This window comes from Ilyonectria robusta, assembly GCF_021365365.1.
Source record: "Ilyonectria robusta strain PMI_751 chromosome Unknown BGZ61scaffold_10, whole genome shotgun sequence".
Classification (NCBI taxonomy): domain Eukaryota; kingdom Fungi; phylum Ascomycota; class Sordariomycetes; order Hypocreales; family Nectriaceae; genus Ilyonectria; species Ilyonectria robusta.
The window spans coordinates 247,861-271,948 of NW_025764444.1; the positions used below are offsets into that span (position 1 = coordinate 247,861).

Sequence of the window (24,088 nt, forward strand, 5' to 3'; positions counted from 1 at the left end):
TGCATCGCTCAACAAGATATCCTCCAATTATGTCTATCACTCGATTGTCAGACACTGTCGTATTAACTATGCATTGCGATGTGGCAGAGACTGGTTGCCTACATGCCCACGGCACAGCCACCGCCACTATTGCAAAATGCACATCAACGTCTTGACAAGGTCAACGCGCACACATTCAAGCCAGGAAAATAAATTCCTCATCCACAAATATTTTTCAAACGCTTCAAAAAAGAGATGTGCTTGGTTACTTCGATCTGAGCGTGGCACTGCAATTGCCAAATAATCAGCAAAATGAGTGACACCAGGAATACAGCTCAGGCAGATACCCGCCAAGTTCTGTTCCATCCTATTTCAGCTACTGAGTATCGTGTCGTGCATCTTCTTCCCGGGATATTCCTTGATGAGATACAATGCGTGCTTGAAACACGATCGACCAGGGTCCAAACTCACTACGAGGCACTTTCCTACCAGTGGGGCGACAAGTCAAGCACAAAACCAGTTCGTATCGCACCTTTCGACCCTTCATCCCATCCGACGTCGGGAATATTAGCTGGGCCTTTACCGAAAGGTGTCGCCGAGCCTGTCCTACAGAAGTCTGGAGTCATATATACGGCAACAAAACCCTATGTTACCCTCTTATGGACCCTCGCTTGGTCTGTCCAAGCTGTACTCATTTGGCGGCTTCTCTTATCTCTCCCCGCCGAACCACCAAATTGGGTACCAGTGACCATTTCTCGACATGTGTGGGTCGCTCTATTATCAATGTTATCCGGAATGGGAGTTCTTAATCTCCTCACAAAGGGATGGAGGCTCTCGGTGGAGGTTATAGAAACGAAGCCCCGGGTCTTGGTATCTAGGTTCATGACCAGTCATTTCGAGCACCAGACAAGGAAAGACATTTTCAACTTCGAGACACTGCAAGTGACAACCAACCTGGAACTTGCATTGCGATACCTCCGACAAGAAAAGTGTGTCCGAACACTGTGGGTTGATGCCTTGTGTATTAATCAGGACAACGAGGAGGAAAAGACTGCGCAGATCCAGCACATGGACTGGTTATATGCCAATTCTTCACCAGTCGTGGTATGGCTCGGCGGTCACCATGACCCCGAGAAGGAATACATATGCGCCAAGTCATCGTTGCAGGACAACTTTGACTGTGAACACCGACGTCAGATCCAAGCAGCCTTCAATTATATCCAGGCTCTGGGCGGGTGGCGACTTTTATTTGGCTGGTGTCTCCGTCGCGAGGATGATGAACGCTTTCCAGAATGGCTTTCGGGTTTGTGCGAAGTCGTCAGAAGACGCTGTTGTAACGGTCGCGAGGATGATGAACGCTCTCCAGAATGGCTTTCGGGTTTGCGCGAAGTCGCCAGAAGAGGCTGGTGGGAGAGATTATGGGTGATCCAAGAAGTAGCCCTGGCAACTGGGCGCGTTCAGTTGCAATGTGGTCGCAGCACATGCGACATTGAGGACTTCGAGGTTGTTCATCATTTGATAAGAGAGGAATGCAGCGAGGACAAAGCTCTCCAAGAAGATTTTCGACTTAGCCAACGAATTTTGGCTACAATTAAGGACTTTCGCTATTCATCTTTCCAGGACCGGGGGACTTTTCTTGCTGGGGCATTAGGCACGATTAGAAGGAAAAGCACCGATGTACCTCAGTTCCACGAGCAGCCTTTTCCCCAAAGACTTCATCGCATCTTGCTCAGAACCTCTGGCCATTTCAAATCCGGTGACGATCGGGATAGACTATTCGCCGTGCTAGGCATTGCAGGGGGTGCCACAACTGTCAGCGCCAGCAGGATGGCTAAATTGGTGGAAACCATCAGCAATCCTGCAACTTACCTGGCTATCTTAGCGCAGAAGAATTCCTTGAGTACGTCTACTATCTCCGCCAAAATAAACCACATCCGCCTTTCCTGTCTGTGCTCTTCTTGGGGAAGAGACTATGATGTCTGGGCTAGGCATTGGGCCATTCCCCGACCTATCTACCATGTGGCTGGTTATGGAAAGGTCATTGATGCCGTAGCAGGTAACGCGGGAAAACAACTCTCTCGGGCAGATTTCTTTACTGCGATAGCGGGATATCTTGCCAAAGAAACAGGGAGTCTATCCTTCCTCGACGTTGCGAATTGCGGAGACGATAAAGATGCGACGATGCCGTCCTGGGTACCGAACTGGTCCAGGAAGGTCAATGAAAGGGCGTATGACTTTGCTAGTCGCGTGAAAAACGAACCGGCTACAACGAATTTCGAGTTCACGGAGGGTGGTAAAACGCTTCATCTTACCGGGAAATCCATCGGTAGAGTGAATACCATTTCTTCGACAGATCTGGACATGCTGGAATCATCGCCGTGGCAAGGTAACTTTGTGAAAAGGCTCGTTCTTCCGGACCACACTAAGAGAGATGTAGCGCAGTATCTGGAAACAATCAGCACCATGTTGAGCGAGATTTCCTTCTCTATGCTCAACGATACTGAGAACGAGTTGATCTCGGCCACCTCCGGCTTGATCAAAATCCGCTTTGATATTGGGTTTCACCTGGTCAGGAAGAGCAACAAAACGATGGTATATAGCGACGACGGTTCATTTCGAAAGGTAGGTTTCTTGAGAGTAGGCGATGCAGCGAAGGGAGACCGACTTGTTTTTGTTCCCGGATGCTTCCACCACTTGCTATTAAGAAGATCGGGGCGGACGGCGGAGAATTCTATTCGGTGGAAGCTTGTTGGGTTGGTAGAGATGGGCGCAATGCCATTACGCGCAGGACGCCCCTATGCAACACATTTGACACAATGGGCAAGGGAAATGGCCTTGGAGAATTACGCAATTGAATAGACAGTTGGCTTTCCCTCTGATATATATCCTCCTCTGCTATGTTTCACTGATCACGTCTAATCAATTGGACTCACGCTTTTATATTCTCGCGTTATTCTCGGGAATCATTTACTTGTCAACATGCTCATCGATGAAGTCGAGGATGGGCTGGATATATAGATCCCAGCCGGGAATCTCAGGACCCTAAGGTATAGTTAGTAGCTTCACTCTACTTTCAGCTGCCATACTTCACTCACCGTATACTTGTCGTCAAAGCCATGTGTCTCGCCGGGCTCATAGCACTCAACGACTGGTACACCCATCTCCTTCAATTTCTTGGCGAACATATAACTCTGCTCCACCTCGACATTGAAGTCGCCTGTTCCGTGCAGGAAGGCGGTTGGCGGATACAAGGTCTTAGCTTCAAGAAGGCGCAAAGGGCTCATGGACTCGATGAATTTATTCAAAGCATCATCGTCGGTAAAGTCGTCTTCGTGGAACACGGCTCTCAACAGTGACCGAGGCGGCCGCTGCATGGCTCTCCACAACTGCATTGCCGCCTGAAGACGGATGCGCTTAGTATACCGGAACTCGGTCTTGAGATACGCTGAAAGATCGTCGTCGGGCATCAGGTCCTGTTCGTCCCAGTCTAGTGCGTCTGTGATGAGGTTGGCCGGTTCGCGGTCGCTGAGGAATGCGTCCAGTTCTTCGGCGGAGAACTCGCCTTCCCACGGCGACAGGTCTTTGTCGGACTTGGGGACGCCGAAGAGCTTCTTCTTGGTGTCGGGGGCCAAAAAATCAACAATGCCGTAAACGTCGATGACGGCCTTGGGAGGCGGGTTTAAATGATGGCCCATAAGGCCAGTGAGAGTGCCGCCAGAGGAATCGCCACAGACGACATAGCGGTCAACATCGACGAGGCCACTCCCCAGGACGTCGGGTAAGTTGGAGCGACACCATGCTACAGCTTCGAGACAATCGTCCAGCTCATCGTCGAGTCGAGCCTGCGGTCCGAGGCGATAATTGTGTGACACGAGATGATATCCGCGCTGAATGAAGCCAGGTCCCAGCCAAGAGAGAGGAAGAAAGTGGTGTCCGCCCATGTACGCACCGCCGTGAGTCCAGACGACAAAGGGCGCCGGCTTTGTGGGAGCTGGATCAGCCGGCCAGACTCGCACGCTGAGCTCCACGCCGCTCTTGGACTGGAACGTGTGATCCGTGAAGCCCGGTGGAAGCGGGCGGCGTATCAGGTTGTTGCTATCAGTAGCCATTTTGCATTTGAGTCTTGTACAGGTCAAGGACAAGAGTTAAACAAGAGGAATTGTTTCACCTTTTAAATAGACATGTGCAATCCGTGATAAATCACCCTCAAGCACCAGCCATTCTGGGATCGTGTCCTACAGTGGGGCGACAAAGGTACCGTACGTCCTGTTAGGTCCTAGATTGAAGGACAGCCGGTTATCCGTCTCGTATTATCTCTCAGCCCAGTGGCCTACATCAGCACACAGTCGAACCAGATCGGAAGAATAACGGACCGAATAAGTAGCAGATTGATGCACCTCCCTAATGAGGATGAAGAGGAACAAACCAACTACTGAGTAGGCTTAAAATTTTGAATACAAATGACCTCAGTGTCTGGATCTCGCTAACGGAATTACTCACACAAAAATATTCAAGGACATTTGTTTCGAATCCGTAGCTAAGCATGATTGGAGAACGGAAAGGACCCTCTCTCCCTGCTGTACTACTTCTCTGGGGGAATGCGCAACAGACCGCGGGTTCGACTTACCCTACACCGCAGATCATCTGAAGAAGTGCGCCGAATCTTGTCTATTTCGTGAGGATATATATGTAGACACAAAGCGCTGCAATGATGGAGAAAAGTTGAACATCGATCATCATGACACTTGTGGTAGATTGGGCGACGAAACGATTAACTGTTAGTTTGGTGCTGCGATAATGCCCCCTCCTAACTACCAAACTCATGATTTCACCCTCCTCTTCAAGTTGCAAACAAGCCCTTCTTGTTGCACGAACCAGATATTCTTCGTCTTCCACTCCGAGCCGGGATCCGCCAGTGATATCTCAAACGTCTTTAGAAGCTCGGGAATGATTTTTGCCATCTCCATCACGGCGATGTGTCTCCCAATGCAGGTGCGCGTTCCAGCGCCAAAAGCGAAGAAGGACTGCTCCATAATCTTCAACTCCTCCTCGGAAGCATCAATCCATCTCTCTGGCTGAAAGGCGTCTGGGTTTGGGAAGACGTCTTGGTCATGCTGAGTGACCCATGCATTTATTCCGACAATTGTGCCCTCAGCAATATGCTTTCCGCAAATGACAGAGCCGCCTTGGGGCACGTGGCGTTCAAGAAGCAAACCGACTGATGGGTGAATCCTAATACCTTCCTTGATTGCAGCCTGCATGTATGGTAGATGGTTTGTCGACTCTTTGAAGGAAATTGGCTGGCTGAGCTTTCCCTCGGCAGCCGCAGTGTCGATTTCCCTGACGACCTTTTGCATCTTGTCCGGATTTTTGAGCAAATGGTAAAGCACAGCTCGAATGGCGATGGCAGTCGTATCCGATCCGGCGAAAACATTGGTGCTGAGGTGTACAACAATGTCACGAGTTGACATCCTTTCCGGTGTCGCCAGCTTGACAGAATACCACTTGCTCAGCATGTCGCCCCGTTGATCTAGAGCCTCAACGTCGAGCTCTCCGCCTTTCTTGAGGCTACCTCCAGTATCGCCATCGACTCCCAGCACAGAATTAACCGCTTTCAAGGTAAATGTAAGGACTTGGTTCCAGTTTTCCATCGATGGAATGAGGTAAGGGAGAAGCGGGTTGCCGAGTAAGAAGTTGTGCCAAACGGGGATTTGGCCAATTTGGCTGGCATACGTCTACGGCATGATTAGCAAAGTCCGGAATGGGTATGCTCTCATCTTACCAGGATTCCCTCAATGGTTTCGATCATGCCATCGACATCGCCTCCCGTCTCCAAGAAACCCAACTTCTTTGCAAAGGTAAGCTCCCCCACGACATCAAAGGTGTAAAACTGAATCCATTCTCCCAGATCAATTAGATTTTTCTCATCTGAAAACTTGACAAGTTTGTCAATCAGGAGGTTGGTGCAGGAGTCAACCGCGGGCTCGTTCGTTAGAAGTGTGGTCAGACTAAATGCATTGGCAATCGGCTTTTTCATTTCACGGTGGTAAGCCTCGTCTCGAGTCCCGAAAAGATTTACTTCGGGCTTTCCCTTCCAAGTAATAGATTGAATGGGATAAAACCCAGTCTAAGATGCGTTAGAATCTGGTAGGTTAAAATGCGGGTGATGGTGTTCGTCGTACCTTGGTGTAGCCGGACTTGAGACCATAAATCTTCTTGATTTCTCGAGGATCAGAAACGGAGACATGGTTCGGGCCAATCCGAACAAGCGGCCCGTATTTCCTATGGAGGTTTATAGCCGTCTGGTGTGCCTGGCCTTTGCGTACATCGTGCCATCGCCAAAGAGCTGTGTAGGCAGCGAGTGTCGGACCCGGGATGTTTCTTAGGCCCGATCGAAACTTGTTTCGGAGAAGGCTAACGGTAATAATGGCGCACACAAAGATAACGACTGTAGAAGAGGTGGAGAGTGTTGAGATGATCTCCGCATTGCCAGGCTTGTAGAACGTCATGGTTGCTTGCGACTGAGCTGTGGCTGGGGTGATGATCTCTGGAGAGCTTTAGACGTGTGCTGCCTGTGAGAATTCAAGCTTGGACAGGGCTCTTTATGTTGATGGGATTATGATCTGATCTGTCCAGAGGTACCCGTCTCAGCTCGAGGATCATCCCTATTCCCGAAAGCTGGGGTAATCACGGAGGCCCCCAAGGTGGTACCCGAAGTAGCAAATGAGAATGAAATCTACCCGAGTTAGATCCACTTGGCTGGATTTAAGACGCTTAATAATGTCTAGTGGTTGTAACCCCGCATTCCGCAGGAGGAATCTTGGCCAATAATCTGGTCACATTTCAAATACAGGCTTGGCAGTACGACTAAGGTAACGGGACAAAGGGCGAGAGGGTCGGAAGCAGGACAGAGGCATCGGGAGCGGGGATGGAAAAGTCGGAAGAACGAGCAGGACGGTCGGAAGCAGGATTGGAAGAGTCTCTATCCGAGTCAAATGCCCGCGACTTGGCCAGAGACGTTGGACGTATTCCCAGGTCCATCAACTTTCCGGAACAGTTTACCCTGAATGGCAGGTTTGGACAATATGTCAATGGGCGAAGCGAAGATATTATGTTCGAGGACAATAAAATAATACTCCAAATCCGACCAGCCCTTTCAGTCTGTTTATTTCCGCAGAATCACTGTCAAGTCTCATATTATACGTGGGAGTGGCTCAATCAGAACAGACTCTTCCTTAAACAATTTTGTAAGCCCTCAAGAACGAATAGGTGCCAAAAGTAGCATACAATGTTAAACTTAAGTTTCTGGGAGTTGTAAAGTGGCTCATCGGTTGAGGTGAGGATGCTCATTTGTACTGGAAGTGGTAGTTGTTGGAGAAGGGCGTGGAGTTGATATTCAGACTAGGGTTCTTTAGAGTTGCGCCGCACAATTTCAGCATGTCAATAAGGCACGTTGACATGCTGAAATAGTGTCGGGGCTGACTATTCTCATAGGTGAAATTATGGTCCGTGTCAAATGTGAAGCCGCCAAGTTTCCTGGCTAATCCCATCATCTGGCCTCCTCCGGCATGGAATCTGACAATGAAAAGCCTTTAATTCGGGAGAGTCAAGCCTGCAACGAACACTAATAGAAGATACGGGGCTTGGTGAGATACCAGATCAGACGCCGAGCGTCGGACAACCGCTCTCGGCCCTAGCCCGGCGGAGACCATCACCGTCATAGTCTACATATCCTCGCCGGCGGACGTGCTATGTTGAGGTCTTCTACCACCCTGCACTGGAGCCACGGTCCTGTGATGCCCAGGTGCTTCTCGCAGCCTGCCTTAAGACCCGGGACTCGGCCTCTAGCTCTGATATTGTGTAGCCCAAGAAGAGGCTCGGACGGCAACATGGGCTCCAAGGATACACACGACCTAGACGCCCGCCGCATTTAGTGAGTACGACACACCTGGGGTGGGAGGCTTAGTGACGTAGTAGAGCTCGACACTAGGTAGGGTAGTGTACCTCTTGGGAGGTGGACGGGCAATATACACTAGAGGGACTAGAGGGAAGTGATGCTACTTAAATACGTAATAAACCCATGCAAGATTGTTGTATTCTTTGAGAAGCCCGCTATGAATCATTATACAAAGGAGGCCACCTATTCACACAACACGACTACTTATTCTCGTCATTTCGTTACTGTTGAAAATTTTCCGCGGTATCGGTAATGGTAGGGGTGGTTAGAGCGATGGCTGAGGAAGTACGTCTGGTGTAGCCTATGTTTTTTGGTGGAATTAACAGTGGTTGATGTTCATGTTGGCTTCTTGGTGGTCGTTGACTTTTTAGTTGTCGTTGACTTTTTTGTAGTGGTCTTTTTCGTAGTGGTTGCCTTCTTGGTGGTTGTTGGCTTCTTTGTGGTAGTTGTCTTCTTGGCGGTGGTTGTCTTCTTGGTTGAAGTTCGCTTTTTAGTGGTGGTTGTCTTTGTGGCGCTGGTGGTATGGGATACAAAATCGTAAATATCTATCAGCTGGTATGGTGATGTATAATTGTAGGCGACTCGGAGGCCACCAAGGCTCCCATAGCAGCTGCAGTTTCCCCAGTTTTCCAAGACGGCAAAGTGAGCGTTGTAGTCCCTCGTGCAGATACCCCCACAGGCTGAGCCCTGATCTCCTAGCTTGACCAGCGGTGGCCCGGCAGGTTTGAAATTCAGCGGATAGCAAGTCGGATAGGTCCCGTGTATCGACCACGCCCCTGCGGGACAAGTAAAAAGACCCCAGTGCTGAGGCTCAGCCGGTCGGTATAGGGGGCCCGTCTCGTAAAAGTCGATGTAGGTGGCATTGGCAGAGCTGGAATCGGCTGCCGAGGGACTCGTGACGGGGTCTCCATACTGCCAGCACGCGCAGGTCTTGTTGGTGTAGAAGACGGCGCCATTCATTCCGCCGAATCCGCCGCAAAAGTTTGCACAGGCAGATACGTTGGCCTTGGTCTCGGCGGCGTAGAGGTAGTTCTGTCCTGACGCGTAGAGCGAACGATAACCTGGGTTGATGCCGGCACACGTCCACACGAGGCCGGTGTAGTCCGGTGACGTGACGTTGAGAATTCCCAGCTTTCCACCACAGCCCCCCGGTAGGGCTATTGCTACTCCACAGAGGAGAAGAACGGAGAGGAAAGCGTAGGACCGCATAGTGGTGTGATGATTTCGAGCAGACATGCGTCTAAGAGGGAGGAAGCGTTTTTATCTCCTTTGGCTGCTTGATTCAAGGCAAGGGCAGCCAGGGGTTTCGGGGCCGGGCGCGAGGTGCGCTTTTAATAACATTTCCGAAATGCCTTCTGTTCCGGCACACAGGGTACATTACCAGCTCTGCATTGTGGTGCGTTCCCTTTTGAACCTGGCGCAACACTTCCCTCAGCTCATCACGCACTAGTCAGTCTAAGACCTCAATAGCGCCAAGCCACACTAATCAGCTCGGCTTTCCTATCCGTAGAGACATGTTTTTATCTGTAGCCAGCTAAGCAGGGCGACTAGCCTGTTGACAAAAGCAGTTTAGTGAGCTCGCCAAGCCAAAACTGGCAGAGTTAGGCGAAAAGAACGCTGTGCTGGCATGTATCGAGTTTCAACCTGAGTGGCTGACTTGAGTACATGTGATTGTAGGATGTGATTGCAGGCTCCACTGGGAGCTCTAGGCTTCCAATGCAATAGTGTTCACATCGATGATATTGTTGCCGGTTATCCGGACCGGCCAGGATTATCAGACCATCCATCTGATTAAGGTCAGGATATCAATTCCGACACCTCTCTCTCTAAGGCGTCCTTGAGGCGTCTTGATTGGTTTTTAAACGCGAACTAAATCGGGATATTTATATCGCAAGTTTGAGAACAAGTATTGGAACTTGTTATACGCTGTGGTTTCGGACGTTTCCTTGCCCTTTCTTGCTTGCTCCACGTATTCTTTTATGCTTTGAACAACATCTTCCATGAAAATATGGTATACATCTTGTTTAGGTACACAACGGATGAGGGGCTAGAATACCCCCGGGATCAACCTCCATCGAACCAAGTCGCAATACTCATCCCACGCCTTGCCATATTTCGTCTGGCATCTACCCTCGTCCCTGAAGCAGCGGTGAATCACGGTGACAGTTACAAGTATGGCTTCCGCATACGGGAATAGGCTGCCAGTCCCACAAATGGCACACGATGCCCATGTATACAAAGCAGACCCGACATAGTTAGCATGTCTAACTCGACCCCACCAACCTGTACGAATGTTGGTTAATCAAGGCAAGTACAAACACAAACTCGGGAAGAAAGCAGATGTAAAATCCGTAAGAAGGGAAAAAAAGAGACTCCATATCCACGTACCTGAGCACAAAAGAAGCGTCTGGTGCGTCTTGCCGTCGGCGGTCTTGTATTTGGCCACGATGCAGCGAGGTTTCTGGCCCCAGATCGTGCAATCGCCTCTCGTTGCCCGAACAAGATTCTTCTGACGATTCACGGTGTGATTCAAAGTCCAACCTGTAGAAAACAGAACAATGGCAGGGATGACAGCGGGCCCAGAGAGCGTGACGGGGTGATGCGCAAAGTATTGCGTCTGCAGGGTCCAGATCTGTGGCATCATTGCGGTGAATCCGTAAATGTTATAAAAGCTGAATCGTTCATGCGCACCGTCAAGTGTGTCGAAGAACCTGTGTGAGTGGTTAGCAATTTAAATCGGCTAGGGATATAATGAGCGAATAGCTGGCGTCATTACCAATTCTCAAAGTAGAAGTACTCTGCAACAATTATCATGCGGAAAGCCACAGCTAGAATCATGGAATTTGTGACGAAGCCGTGAGTCCGATACTGCAAAGCTGCGAACGACAGGTCTCTGCGTGCCAGAGGTTAATTTCTTCATCCCGTCATGTTGCTAAGGATCGGGAAACATGAATTCCCCGATACGCGGATGAAGCTCTCCGCCATTGTAGAGATCATAGAAAAAGTTTCCTGAACCAGATATGAATAAGCCGTAGCCTCGTGACACCGAAGAAGTGCCATTGCATATGAGGTACTCACCTGTAATGAGGGTATCGCCTTGGTGGTCAGGCTTAATCCGAGCTTTGATCCAGAAAGTGAGGACCAAAATCAGAGCATATGCATTGGCCGCCATGAGCAAATCACCCCAATGAATAGCAATGAACGCAGGGTCAAGGATGTCATTGTAGCATAGCATTGCCGCACCTCCAACCGAAAGTATCCAAACCCGCAGCCCATTTAACTTATATCTGAGCTGTCTTCCGCCGGGGGTCCGTGGGGCAATATGCAGTTGCCCCGGCACATACACATGGAGCAAGGCTTGGATGATGATCCAAAGCGAGTAAGCTAAGACTGAGGCCTTTGTTAATTGCGGGATACGGGAGAAGAAGAAGTCGAATGGATTGTTCGAAAGCAATTCGGAAGCTGCAGAGGCGATTGATGCATCGAAGTAGTGATAAGTAATCCAGTAAAAAAGAAGGAACGGCGGGCTCGTACTGATCAAGACGAAGCTTGTGACTTCGTCAAAGACGATGTCGTTTTTCTTGGTCGCCCGTCGCTCGTACATGCTGGGCGGTTCTGAGGGATTTGGGTGGCAGCTGTTGAACTACTGTGAGTAATTTCACTAGGTGGACAAAATAAGGGCGGTTTGCTGGCTTTATGCCAATGTACCATCGGATTCCCCAACAAACTGTATCGCCATCACTCAAGTGACACACGACTAACCTGGTCTACAATAACATGTACCACATTCCCGCTTCCTGCCTGCCGTTATTCTCTCGTCATCTGTGACCAAATGCACTGTTAAACAGGGCAAGTATCCCTACTTAAATTCTAGCTTTCCTGTCGTAGGTTTGCCATGATTCGCCGATAGAACTGTCAGGCATGGCTATATTTTAGGCATCTTTTCGTCATTGTATTGGCCTGTATCATGCAAAATCTCGGTAATTAAGCCGTGTAAAAATAAACCCTCTTCGTCCATGTAACCGGAATCTGCCACGTGGAGCAATCATGTTCAACCTCCAATCCTGCGGTGAAATATGCAACGGCATTTTTCTCACCGCCGACGATAACTCACGCTGTGCTACACACGAGAATGTTAGCTTTGTGTTCTCATCGGAAATCATTCTTGGCGGTGTGTAATATTTTATATATGGCTGGAATATCTTCCTGATTGTGTTATGTTACATATCCTTAGGTAGAATAACGACGATACAATTTACCGATGCGTTGTGGACCGTCTCACCAGGTGTGACAATCATCCTACACCGCTATTAAGTACGTGCGTATTCATGACACGTGTCTCATCGACTAACTTGCCATACCTACTGCTGGCCGCAGACCCGTGGTAGCTGGTTTTTGAGATGTAAGAGGACGATTACCAATGTGGTTTGATCAATTTATTTCCTTCTTTATTAACTTCTGATGGCATCACTCGAGGCGACTAACAGACTTCAACCAAGTATGGACGCGGCTTACTCAGGCAGCTTCTATTGGAGCCGTGCAGGGTGACTATTCGTGAGCATCAGGGCTGACGAGGGGGGATCGTATCAATGCAATGTGACGCTCATGGTTTGTTACACTTGGCTTTTTTGCTTCTCTTCGCTTCCGACGTGTGCTCAGCACGCCACAGGTCCGAGACAGCGCCTCTAATAGGAGATTGTGTCGGATTGCGTAATGCCCAATGTTTGTCCAACGGCACATGGAGCAGATCGGGTGTACTAAAGCTTGTACTGCAGCTCAAGCAGATGGTTCCGATGCTTGGCCGTCCGATTGACCTTTTGACGATCTATAAATCGCCTTTAGTAATGAATGTGTTCAGTCGTGAAATCTCAATCGGACTTGAGCTGAGAAAAGCAACGCTATTTTAACATGGACTTCATTTTGGACTGGCTGGATCCTATCCTCCTTGATGACACATACGAATTACTTCACGACTGGTTAGAGTCGTTGCTCTGTTCAAAACTTCAAGCCCCTCCTCTGCTCTCTGCCTCCACTGGTCTCCGAACACGGCCGGGGTTAGCGTCGCATAGATAGAGCGAAAGTATTTGTCAGGCTCTGTCGAATCCAGATTTCTGGGAAAGGCGAAGTATGTACCGTCAAGGACTGAGTGCCTTCTTCATCACATGGTACTGAATGCTCTAGACTATTTTGCAAAATATGCATCGCTAATACCAGGTTTCAGGCTATCGAGCTCTTTCTTCTTCATCTTGTTTGGCACGCTATGTTATCATCAGAATTTCGACAAATCTTCCAAGCAACATCCCAAGTTTCACAGGCACCAAATCCGCCGTGAAATAAAAGACTCCTTAACCACTCTTCTCCTTTCGAATATTCTCACTGTACCGATATTCGTGGCTCAGATTCGCGGACATTCAAAACTGTACGAGTTCGGCAAAGGCCACGTGTCATGGTGGTATGAAGTGGCACAATTTCCCTTCTTCGTGTTGTTCAGCGACACCTGCATGTACTGGCAGCACCTTCTGTTTCACGTTCCCTTTCTCTTTAATCTTACGCATAAAAAGCATCACCGGTAAGTCCTGGCCAGTAAATACTATTAGGTTCAAAACTCGTGTTGGGGTTAGCTGACGTAGGATACTCGCTTTAATTCCTCCAGTGCGTTCCTGGTCAACCGGGCCATGGCTTGGGCGGACAAGAAGGACTTGCTCAGGTCGTCCAGCGTGTCGCAGCTGCGGTAGAACATGGTGTACACCTGCTTGTGCTTGTACTGCACGGTCGTGTTCCGGAGAGTCCGGTAGGCGGTCGACGCTGTTAAAGAGACTGCGTAGGGCACGACGGCCCAGAACGTCATGGACGATTTGAATCCGCCAGACACCATCGACAAGATGCTCATCGCGCAAAAGGACTGGAAGTTGGAGCTAAGAGCCTGGGAGTTCGACGACACAGAGGGGGCTTTCGGTCGGCTCTGTAGAATAACAACGGCTAGGTAGAATATCTCGAGAGAAGCTGTGATTGTAGCCCAGCCCCGGTCATGACGTTTCGGGGGAGACCTTCTTACCCAGCACACCAGCATTCGCGTCCGTGGCTCCCACTTCGCGAATAAGCCCTTCAAAAGTATGGGGTTCGCGTTAGTGGAGAAGGGCCGATACAATGACGCCCGAGATGCGTTGAATATTCTCCGAAATCAGGCCGATCAAGAAGGCATTGATCAAGAACTGCGGGTGATCCAGGATGCCATTCAAAACGACCATGCGCTAGGTGACGTGTCATGGAAATCCATCATCACGAAGCGCTCATGGCGCCGGCGGTTGCTCTTGGGTTGTGGCATCCAAAGTTTTGCAGCACTGTCGGGTATTAACGTCATCAACTATTTCGGGCCACGTATTTACGGTATCCTCGGCATCACCACTCAAGAGTCTCTCCTCATTATTGGAATTGGCGGCGTCTTGTCAATCCTTTACTGCTCTTTCGGCCTCTGGATCCTGGATCGCATTGGTCGTGTGAAGCCTCTGATCATTTCTGCTGCTGGCCGTGCTGCTACAATTCTTATCAATGCAGTACAAGCACAGTACTTGAACGAAAACAACATCAACCAATTGAGGAGTATGGTGGCGATGAATTTCCTCTTCAGCTTTTTCTATACCCCTCTTGGTATTACAAGCTGGGTCTATCCTGCAGAGATTTTCCCTGTTGAGGTTCGGGCTCTTGGGAATGCAATCTCGGTTTTTTCAAACTGGACAATCAATCTGGTTTTTGCACAATTTACCCCTGCAGCTCTAACTCGTCTCGGGTTTAGTTATTTCTATGTTTTCTTCGTATTTAATCTGGTCGCTATGGTATGCTACATTTTGTTCTACCCAGAAACGAAGGGGAGAACCCTTGAGCAGATGGACGAATTGTTCAGCGACCACCTCAACCACGGCTCGTTGGAGGATCCGGCTACTAAATTCATTGTCTCAAAGGAGCCAGAAAGCGCCCAGCATTGCGAAAACAAGGGAGGAAAACAACTTCCTGATCTCGCTGTGGAGAGGCGGTTGGCTTATTAGCTTATACAACAAGGAGGTTTTTGAATGGCTGGCGGGGTTAGGGATTTGTGCAAGGTAGTGGGCAGAGTGGTTTGAAATGTTATATCTTGTTATGTTAATCTTACTCTCTTTCACCCATGTTGCTTATCTAGAATAACTCCAGCATTTAGGGTAGATCTGGTCGAGTCCGACTTGTCCTTGGCTATATCTGGCCAGATAAAACCTCCCTCCTCCATAGCTGAATAACCAATTTTTTAGCTACATTCAGTGCTTTTCCCTGCTGCGTAAGTATCTCGCCTTGGCCGTTACTCTTTCCTCCCCTAAGCCTACCTCGTAGCCTCGAGCATAGCTTGCCTCGGCCCCTGGGTTACTAGCCTCTAGCTCTTGTTAATAAGAGAATACTCTCTTGCTTCATGAAGAAGCTTCTTAACTTCTGGCGCAATCTCCATTTCGCTGCTAATATACGGCTCGACGACGTGTAGAGCTGACATAGTTTGCTCTTTTGACGGCCACCAAATGTACTTCTGAACCCAGTAGGGTCGGTCCCACACATTGCCATAAGAGTGTCCAAGTGAGTCATAGTAGGTGTCGTTGGTGAAAATATCCAGCGGCGATTCCCCCTTTTTGTTCTTGTGACCTAATTGGAGGCCATGATCCAAGCAGAGCCTTATGACTTCCTCATCCCGGAGGACAATTGCATAGTGCAATGCCGTGTGTCCGTTGTCATCGACCGCAGAGAGCGACGCCCCTTTGGATAACAGCAGCCGGCAAATCTTGATATTCTCTTCGGATCGTTTCTCCCTCTGTTTCCATCCTCCTAGTGCGCAGCACCAGTGAATCGGGGTTCTGCCCATTTCGTCTCTGGCATTGACATCCACATTCGGTGCCTCGATCATGACTTGAACCACTTCCAGTGACCCATAGGCCGCTGCAAGATGCAAGGGAATGCGGCCCATCTCATCTCGAATACTCCCATCTGCCCCTGACTGAAGCAGAAATGCTGCAATGCTCGGACTCGTCCCATATGCAGCCGTGTGCAAGCACGTTCGGCCAAGTCTGCCAACTGTGCCCCGAGGAAGGTCTTTCCCAATGCGCGTGTCATTCTGAACAACTAGCTTGATGATGGATAGCTTTTCCTGGAGGATAGCCAACTCCAGTATTCGTTTTCGAAGACTGATGCTCACGCCCACTCTTGATTGGTCGCCTCCCCAATGGTAGTAGTCCATCTTGACCATGGTACCCCAAATCTCGGGCGGGTTATTTGTCTCAATTGGCTTTTGCTCCAAAGTTCCACGCTCTTCTACCTTTCTTTCGCACTGGGAGAGAGCACCATCAAGCTCTCCGGGGTTCATAGAGGTCTCCAAACGCTCCATCGATACCTTCCAGGTTATTTTCTCCTGCTGACGCCAAATCTTGGCCTTGTCAGTGACTGGCGGTTCTCCGGTTTCACGAAGCAGCTGGAGTATGTCGTCGTGCGAGCAGATGGACGCCCATCGTTCTGGTGATAGTTTCAGCGTGTCTTGAGTATTCCGGTCAGCTCCACGACTTAATAAAAGCTTGACAACGTTGAAATGACCCTTGACGACTGCGAACGTCAGTGGCGTCCAACTATTGGCGTCTGACGCGTTAATGTTGACCCCGTGATTCAAAAGCCCATTTGCAGATTCCTCGTTGCCCAGAGATGCGGCCCAGTGCAGAGGGGTCCAGCCATGAGAATCCACTGGTGAAAAGTTCGTCTCGTGAAGCTTCCACGATGATCGGGTAATGAACCCGGCGAAACCCCAGAATGCTGCTACATGTAGCCCGTGTGGATTTCTACATTGTAGTGAAAAGACTTCCTCAGAAGCTTCCTCGTCCTCAAGCCGTCGATAGTGTAACACCTGCCAGGCACTCACGCATAGCGGTGGACTACACAAAACAGTTACCAGTTCATCCCACAATACTTCTTGAAATTGTCTGACATGGTGTCCCCAGGCCCGGGCACAGTAATCGAGAAAAGGCATACGAGCCAAGCGTTGCCGAAGGCTGGTAGCGGATTCGCAGGAGCCTGATGAGAGTTCATCAAATGTCAGGTACTTGAGACAAATGCATGAGATGTTAAGTTGAGGCATGTCGGAGAGCTCTTGCTCGTTTGTTACAAGGAACTGACGTGCGGTTGAATGTATTATCGAGACACGACCATCCACTTTTGATAACGATATCATTCCAAGACATGACGCAAGAATGAGCTTGGAGGATTCCAAGCTCTCTGGATCTATGCTCTTGGAAGATAGCTTGATGGCAATGGCATGCTGGAGCTCTAGCATGGTGAGTGGTCGCTTTGCATGCACAACCCAGTTGAGAACCCGCTTGGCCAAGTTGACAATGCTATCCGGTTGTCCCAGAACTCGCTCGAAAGTCTTTTCGTAAGCTTTTTCGTATGTGGAAGGCAAGTCCGCAAGGCAAGTTCGCAGAGACGCAACACTTGTCAGATTGCAGATAAAATCCATAGCGAGGCGGGAAAGGAGGAACCTAGCAACAAGTAGAATTAGAACAGGTCGAACTAGCATGAATTTTAAGAACACATGCAGGATCAGGCGATACTCACGATCCATTGGCGGCCTTAACCATACCACTAAGTATGTCGTTTCTGATGTCGAGTGGGATATCGTCATGGTCAACCACGCAGTCGTCTCTCATTCTTCCTTCAACATAGACGCGTATGTCCTCGTCCGCAGCGTAGCCTTCAATTGTTGTAGCGGAAATCTGATGAGAAGTGTCGCACAAATGAGATTGGATGGTCGGGAGATGTCGACTGGTTACCAAGACCTTGATTCCGGCTTCAGTCAGCCGGTGGATATATGGGAAGAGTTTGTTGACGGAATGAAACTCATCCAGTCCATCAAGGATAATGTAGACAGAGTTTACTGATGTTTTTGTGGCAATAAGAATCTCCCATAGTTTCTCCGTCGGAGTTCTCACACTTCTGCCAAATCTCTTGTGGTATTGGACGGCGAGTGGGAGTAGTTGGTACGTCTGAGGAAGAGCCTTCTGCAAAAGGTCTCGGAAGACGTTGTCAATAGAGTCCTTTACGTTGTCGCTCCGAAAGAAATGGTACGAAATGATGCTTTCTCCACTTGAGATCTCGGTCAAGTTTTGTATCAGGTTCGCTCTGTGGTAGTGGCGTCCATTAATGCTTAATTCCCGTAGACGAAACATATTGAATGGAAAACTCACGCAAGCATCGTTTTGCCTGACCCGGCTGTGAGAAGTACTGAGTTAGCCGGTAGTGGGACTTGGTGTGAAGAGATCATGAACTGACGTTGGCCTGAAACCCAAAGGAGCTGCTGAGTCCCATCTCGCCAGTCAAGGTAGCGGTCATCTTCCAGCAATGCTTGGCATGTTCCCTCGCAGAAAACCTCCAGGACTGAATCAACAGACATTTGTGGGACGGATGGAGCAAGCCAGTTCAAGAGACTTGCTAGTTGCTGATCTGTGATTGATCATCTCGTTAGAAGCTGATGCGCCGAGAACAATCGTCTGTGATTATTTACGAACCGTTGTGCATGATCTTGACCTCTCGGAAAGTCTCGACAGAGAGGAGGCTGAATGGAAACTGAGTCAGTCGGCGGTGATATATTATGCGTGGAGACCCACAGATTATCGGCTGAAAGGCTCGAATGCAGAATGCCTCTGATTCTATGGAGCAATTCCACCACCCTGGCCATCTCACTGTCCTGAAACGGCCATGTAAATGACTTGAGTCCAGAAAACGAACTATCCCGAGTGAGGTTCTTCTCGAGCTTAGTTTTTACCTTCTCCAGCTGTCGCTTGTAGCTATCCATAACGGTTGTCGAGATGGGCGCATTCCAATTCCCAGTGATGTTCTTGAGGTCGTCGATGGTAGCGGCATCTTCGTACTTTTTGAGTACTGATTGAAGTACAACCAGCTCTTGTATGTAGGCTGCCTGGGCCTTGGAGGCGCTGGAGACTTTGGATGCGTAATCGACGCTGATCTGACTGAGTTGGATAACCAGGCTGGCAAATCCGACGATACTAGCGGCAAAGCTAACAGCATCCATCTTGGCGGTACTTTTTATTTCACCTCTTCTCACAGTTGCAACGATGATAAGCAAAATGTGTTTGGGCTCTAACTGGGAAATTACTATATATTTAACTCGGGTTGGAATCAGGCCGTTACAATTGGCAGTAACGCGGATGTTGTAATTGATGCCTTACTATACAAAGCACTGCCACGTATTGTAATCGCTTCACCAAGCAGGTGAAAATAGGGCCAGTATGTGAGTTGCAGGGAACTGCAATTATAACTGGCTACCGATTGCAATATGGAAGCGCAAAGAATGCAAAAGAAGATGACGATGCAGCTGCCTCGTTTTGTCACTGCGGGCAGCGTCATGATTCGACGCGCATAGGGTCTAGTTGCATGCGGCTGAATGGAAAGTGGTGTGAGACTGGTCACTTGAAGTGACTATCAAGGATATGGGCTGACGCTGCCAAGCCAATTTTTGAAAGTGCAACCAACTGAGGGATGGCAAAACAAGGATGTGTTATTATTCTGCTGCTTGAGCTCCAACTGACCCACCTGTAACGGGGCGGTGTAATTTGCTGTGCTGTTGGCTGCTAAATACTTAACCAACACAATTGGGTTTGAGGCTCGCACTCCTCATCCAATATTGACGCTGCAGATCCTTCTGGTCCATTCTTTCAATTTCAAATCGAAGCTGTCAAGACGCCATCGCAGATATATCCCGAGTCATTCACGGCCATAGACCAATTTCTGTACTCATTTCGCGAAATACAATATGGACGACGCCGACGGAGATCACAAACCCCTCAGCCTGCCCCCCGAACAGTACACAATTGGCTGGATTTGCGCATTGCCGTCCGAACTACGAGCAGCACGTGCAATGCTTGACCAAGAACATGAAGATCTTCCGCATCAATCCAAGAACGATGACAATAGCTATATTCTGGGTAGTATCAAACAGCATAATATTGCAATGCCTGTCCTCCCGCAGTATGGTACCAGTTCTGCAACCAGTACCGTCAAATCCATGAAATCCACGTTTCCTAACTTGAGATTTGTTCTCATGGTAGGGATTGGGGGTGGTATCCCCAGCAAAACCAATGACATTCGCCTTGGAGATGTTGTTGTATCCCTACCAGACGGCCAAGGAGGAGGAGTGATCCAGTATGATCTAGGAAGGGAAGTGGATGGCGAATTTCATCGTGTGGGTGTGATGAACATGCCTCCCAAATTGTTGTTGTCCACCGTGAACAACTTGAGATCGGAATCCAGCTTGGGAAAGACCCTTTCAGGATATGTCGAAATCGCGGCTGGCAAGAGCGAAGAGCCTGAGGAGTGGACATACCTTGGTACTGGACAGGATCAACTATTCCAACCGGACTATCCCCATATCCCAGGAGAAGATGACTGCGAAAATTGTTGCGACAATGCAAAACCTGAGAACCTAGTCAATCGGAGACCTCGGAAGGCAACGTGCCCCAGACTCCATTACGGCAATATTGGCTCCGGGAACACGGTTATGAAGACAGCGCTGAAGCGTGACCTGATCGCGAAGAAGGAGAATATCATTTGCTTCGACATGGAAGCAGCCGGACTCATGAACGAGTTTCCTTGCCTGGTCATTCGGGGGATTAGCGACTATGCGGACTCGCACAAGAACGGGAAATGGCAACCATATGCAGCGGTCGCCGCTGCAGCATACGCGCGGAGGCTCTTGTTGAAGATTTCGCCCCAAGCCGTTGAACAGCAGAAAACCATTGAGGGTGAGTAAATCATTTTCGAGTCAAGTGTGCGTTCGGAAGTTTGGCAGGACCTACCAGGAAGATGGCTTCCAGTGACTACACCTGGAATGTCGATACTTATCATTACCTTCCATGTTCACTCAAGGTGTGAGGGATGAATAGTTAGACAACAAGGCATAGTTTTACGACAGTCAATACTCTACTGGATGGAACGAGTGGATCCTTGTCGCTTCCAAGCAATTCTCTCTTATTCGAATTTTGTGTTAAAGTACGATATTAACTGGTTTCATTAGAAATTGGTAGTCGACTTGAGGAAGTATCAAATGTCGTCAACAAACTCGATTCTATGCAACGTACTCAAGAGCACCAAGCCATCCTCGACTGGCTTACTCCAATTGACTATGCTCTTCAACAAAGCCACCATTTCAATCGACGACAAAATGGCACAGGTCAGTGGCTTCTGCACTCGCCAGAGCTCAAGGCATGGACGGAGACCGATCGGGAAACACTGTTTTGCCCTGGCATTCCGGGAGCTGGGAAGACGATTCTCACTTCAATAGTGATCAATGATTTGATGGATCGCTTCCAGAACGACAGCAGCACCGGTCTGGTATACATTTACTGTGACCTCCAGCGTCAAGAAGAGCAGAGAGCAGATGGTCTACTTGCAAATGTATTGAAGCAGCTTGCTCAATGCCATGTCTCTTTGCCAGAAAGCCTGAAATCTCTCCATGACCACCATCAGGGTAGGAGAACGCGACCATCATTCGATGACATTTGGAGCACGCTCCAGTCTGTGTCGGCTCTGTTCGCGAAAGTCTTCATTGTTGTCGACGCCCTTGACGAATTTCAATCGGCAGATTGCCGTACCAGAATTTTGTCAGCTATCTTTGATCTCCAGGCGAAATACAACGTGAAACTATTCGCGACTTCCAGATGGGTGGCTGAAATTGTAGAGAAATTTGAAGGAAGTCTGACACTGCCGATCCGGGCTACAGATGGCGACCTTAAAATATATCTCGATGATCGAATGAAGCGCTTGCAATCATTCATTGTTTACGACCCTGCTCTACAAATGAAGATTGAAGCTAGAATATCCGATAGGGCGGACGGAATGTATAACTCACTCATCCCACTATCATAGCCGATTGGCTCTAACTTGATCATAGGTTTCTTTTCGCTGCACGACTCATGGATTCCCTGGCCGAAGAACCTACAGAAGGTCATCTTAACCGAGCGCTAGACAGCTTGCCGGAAAAACTCAACGACACGTACGAACAGTCAATGGGAAGAATTGAAACTCTCGGGCGAAATCGTGCAAGGTTGGCGAAAAAGATTTTGTCTTGGGTCATCCACGCGAAGAGGCTGCTTTCTACAAGGGAGATCCGAATCGCAGCTGCAGTTGAGCCTGGGCAGCAAGGGCTTGAAGTGGGATTTGTTCCCAGTCCTGAGACTGTTGGATCACTTTGTGCAGGCCTAATAACCATCGACACTCAACGTGATGTTGTTCGGTTAGCTCACCAGACGACCAAAGAGTACTTCGACCAGGCGAAAGAAAAGTGGTTTCCGTCAGCAGAATCCGAGATTGCGGTGATCTGCGTTACGTATCTCTCATTCAATATCTTTGCGGACGGGTTTTGCAAAACAGACAACAAATTCGAGGAACGACTGCAGTCACATCAGCTATACGATTATGCCGCACAAAACTGGGGATATCACACTCGAAAGTCTTCGCAGTTAAGTCAGCCACTGAAGGACTTCCTAGCCTGTGATGCAAAGAGCGAAGCCTCGAGCCAAGCCCTACTTGCAGTCAAATACTCCTCATCGCATTCCAATTATAGCCAACAAGTTCCAAGGGCCATGGCCGGGCTACACTTGGCGGCATATTTCGGATTGCGAGAAGCCGTGGAGTACCTGTTGGCTGATGGGTCTTTTCCAAACAGCAGAGACAGTTATTATCGAACACCGCTATGGTGGGCTGCATATGAAGGGCAAAGGGACGTTGTGGAACTCCTCCTCACAGATGACCGCATGGATCCGGACTCGAAGGATAATTACCAACGGACGCCGTTGTCGTGGGCCGCAGAAAAAGGACACCATGAGGTGGTGAAGCTATTTCTTGCGAGGAAAGGTGTCGACCCAAATTCAAGAGACAATATCAACAAAAAAACCCCTTTGTTACGGGCAGCGGCGAACGGACACGAGAAAGTGACAAGACTTCTACTTGCTCACCCCGTTGACCCAAACTTGAATGACAGGGACCACCGGACGCCTCTGTCTTGGGCCGCAGAGGGTGGGCACTACGAGGTTGTGAAGCTACTACTCGAGAGTAAAGACATCAACACTCATGCCGGGGACCGTATTACCCGGAACACGCCGCTGTTGCGGGCAGTGACGAACGGACACGAAGACGTGGTGAGGTTACTGCTCACCTCCTTCGACATATTTCCAAACTCGAAGGACAAGAACGGCCGGACACCTCTGTCAAGGGCGGTAGAGAACGGAAACGACAGCATGGTAGCGCTCCTTCTGGCGAATGATCGCGTCGACCCCGATTCCAAAGACAACGACGGCCGGACGCCTCTGCGGTGGGCAGTTGAGAAAGGCCATCGAGAAATTGCAGAGCGATTACTTAAGACAAGTTGTATCGATCTCAATTCTGAGGACAGATATGGTCAAACACCCGTCCAGCGAGTGGTGCAGAAAGGAGACCAGACAATGGCAAAATTACTTCTCAGATCAGAGAGTGGAGACCTAGATACAAAGGACGGATCTAGCCAGGATCTTCTGGCCCGCGCTGCTAAGAACGGCCAAGCAGCGACAGTTCAGCTACTGCTCATGTTGGGAGACATTAATGCAGACGGCGAGAACAGCGTCGGGCGGACGCCGCTCTCTTACGCTGCAGCCAATGGACACAACAGGATAGTAAAGCTACTGCTGGCGAATAGCGGTGTCAACCCGGATTTGAAGGACCGTGACGGTCGGACACCGCTGTGTTGGGCCTCAGGTAATGGACACAGCGAAGTAGTAAGTGGACTACTTGCAAACCAGGCTGTCAATCCGGAATCCAAAGATAATGACGGTCGGACACCGGTGTCTTGGGCCGCGGAGGGGGGGCATGCTGTAGTGTTGAGGCAACTGTTCGTGACAGGGAGAGTTGACCTTGCTGCTAAAGACAACAAAGGCTGGACACCATTACAATGGGCAGTATGGAATCAGTCCAAAGAGGGGATAAAGTTCATTTTCTCGAATACCGCCGTCCCCCCTTCTTTCAGGGACAATCATGATTGGACCGCGTTGATATGGGCCGCCAGCAATGGTCTGGATTCGCTAGTACATCAGTTGCTGGAAACTGGCAAAG

General features: G+C 49.3%; 9 protein-coding genes across 9 annotated transcripts; 4 read left to right on the plus strand and 5 right to left on the minus strand.

Moving 5' to 3' along the window:
- Window positions 1-29: 29 nt before the first annotated feature.
- On the plus strand, window positions 30-2,838 carry BGZ61DRAFT_493979 (heterokaryon incompatibility protein-domain-containing protein; the record flags this gene model as incomplete). Its single annotated transcript, XM_046250726.1, has 2 exons — window positions 30-46; window positions 306-2,838. 2 exons carry the CDS (start codon window positions 30-32, stop codon window positions 2,836-2,838), a joined length of 2,550 nt encoding a protein of 849 aa, XP_046104062.1.
- BGZ61DRAFT_420330 (Alpha/Beta hydrolase protein) lies at window positions 2,817-4,249 on the minus strand. The gene is made up of 2 exons (XM_046243482.1): window positions 3,075-4,249; window positions 2,817-3,021 (listed from the first exon to the last, which is right to left on the minus strand). Exons 1-2 carry the CDS (start codon window positions 4,086-4,088, stop codon window positions 2,947-2,949), a joined length of 1,089 nt encoding a protein of 362 aa, XP_046104063.1. The 5' UTR covers window positions 4,089-4,249; the 3' UTR covers window positions 2,817-2,946.
- A 550-nt stretch (window positions 4,250-4,799) lies between these two features.
- Window positions 4,800-6,488, minus strand: BGZ61DRAFT_517927 (cytochrome P450; the record flags this gene model as incomplete). The annotated part of the gene is made up of 3 exons (XM_046252346.1): window positions 4,800-5,714; window positions 5,762-6,070; window positions 6,162-6,488. The coding sequence occupies 3 exons, from the start codon at window positions 6,486-6,488 to the stop codon at window positions 4,800-4,802; spliced, it is 1,551 nt and encodes a 516-aa protein (XP_046104064.1).
- Window positions 6,489-8,061: 1,573 nt separating this feature from the next.
- On the minus strand, window positions 8,062-9,201 carry BGZ61DRAFT_451903 (uncharacterized protein). The gene has a single exon (XM_046245882.1). The coding sequence runs from the start codon at window positions 9,170-9,172 to the stop codon at window positions 8,273-8,275; it is 900 nt and encodes a 299-aa protein (XP_046104065.1). The 5' UTR covers window positions 9,173-9,201; the 3' UTR covers window positions 8,062-8,272.
- A 782-nt stretch (window positions 9,202-9,983) lies between these two features.
- On the minus strand, window positions 9,984-11,540 carry BGZ61DRAFT_493982 (7-dehydrocholesterol reductase; the record flags this gene model as incomplete). Its single annotated transcript, XM_046250727.1, has 4 exons — window positions 9,984-10,219; window positions 10,325-10,647; window positions 10,885-10,945; window positions 11,015-11,540. The coding sequence occupies 4 exons, from the start codon at window positions 11,538-11,540 to the stop codon at window positions 9,984-9,986; spliced, it is 1,146 nt and encodes a 381-aa protein (XP_046104066.1).
- Window positions 11,541-14,049: 2,509 nt separating this feature from the next.
- BGZ61DRAFT_478047 (general substrate transporter) lies at window positions 14,050-14,979 on the plus strand (the record flags this gene model as incomplete). The annotated part of the gene is made up of 1 exon (XM_046248966.1): window positions 14,050-14,979. The coding sequence occupies one exon, from the start codon at window positions 14,050-14,052 to the stop codon at window positions 14,977-14,979; it is 930 nt and encodes a 309-aa protein (XP_046104067.1).
- A 617-nt stretch (window positions 14,980-15,596) lies between these two features.
- On the minus strand, window positions 15,597-16,676 carry BGZ61DRAFT_308229 (ankyrin repeat-containing domain protein; the record flags this gene model as incomplete). The annotated part of the gene is made up of 2 exons (XM_046238769.1): window positions 15,597-16,039; window positions 16,409-16,676. Coding segments are annotated over 2 exons (711 nt in total), but the record flags the coding sequence as incomplete, so codon positions are not given.
- A 3,084-nt stretch (window positions 16,677-19,760) lies between these two features.
- Window positions 19,761-20,756, plus strand: BGZ61DRAFT_352117 (nucleoside phosphorylase domain-containing protein; the record flags this gene model as incomplete). Its single annotated transcript, XM_046240402.1, has 1 exon — window positions 19,761-20,756. The coding sequence occupies one exon, from the start codon at window positions 19,761-19,763 to the stop codon at window positions 20,754-20,756; it is 996 nt and encodes a 331-aa protein (XP_046104069.1).
- Window positions 20,757-21,073: 317 nt separating this feature from the next.
- BGZ61DRAFT_352599 (uncharacterized protein) lies at window positions 21,074-22,905 on the plus strand (the record flags this gene model as incomplete). Its single annotated transcript, XM_046240446.1, has 2 exons — window positions 21,074-21,843; window positions 21,897-22,905. Coding segments are annotated over 2 exons (1,779 nt in total), but the record flags the coding sequence as incomplete, so codon positions are not given.
- Window positions 22,906-24,088: the final 1,183 nt, after the last annotated feature.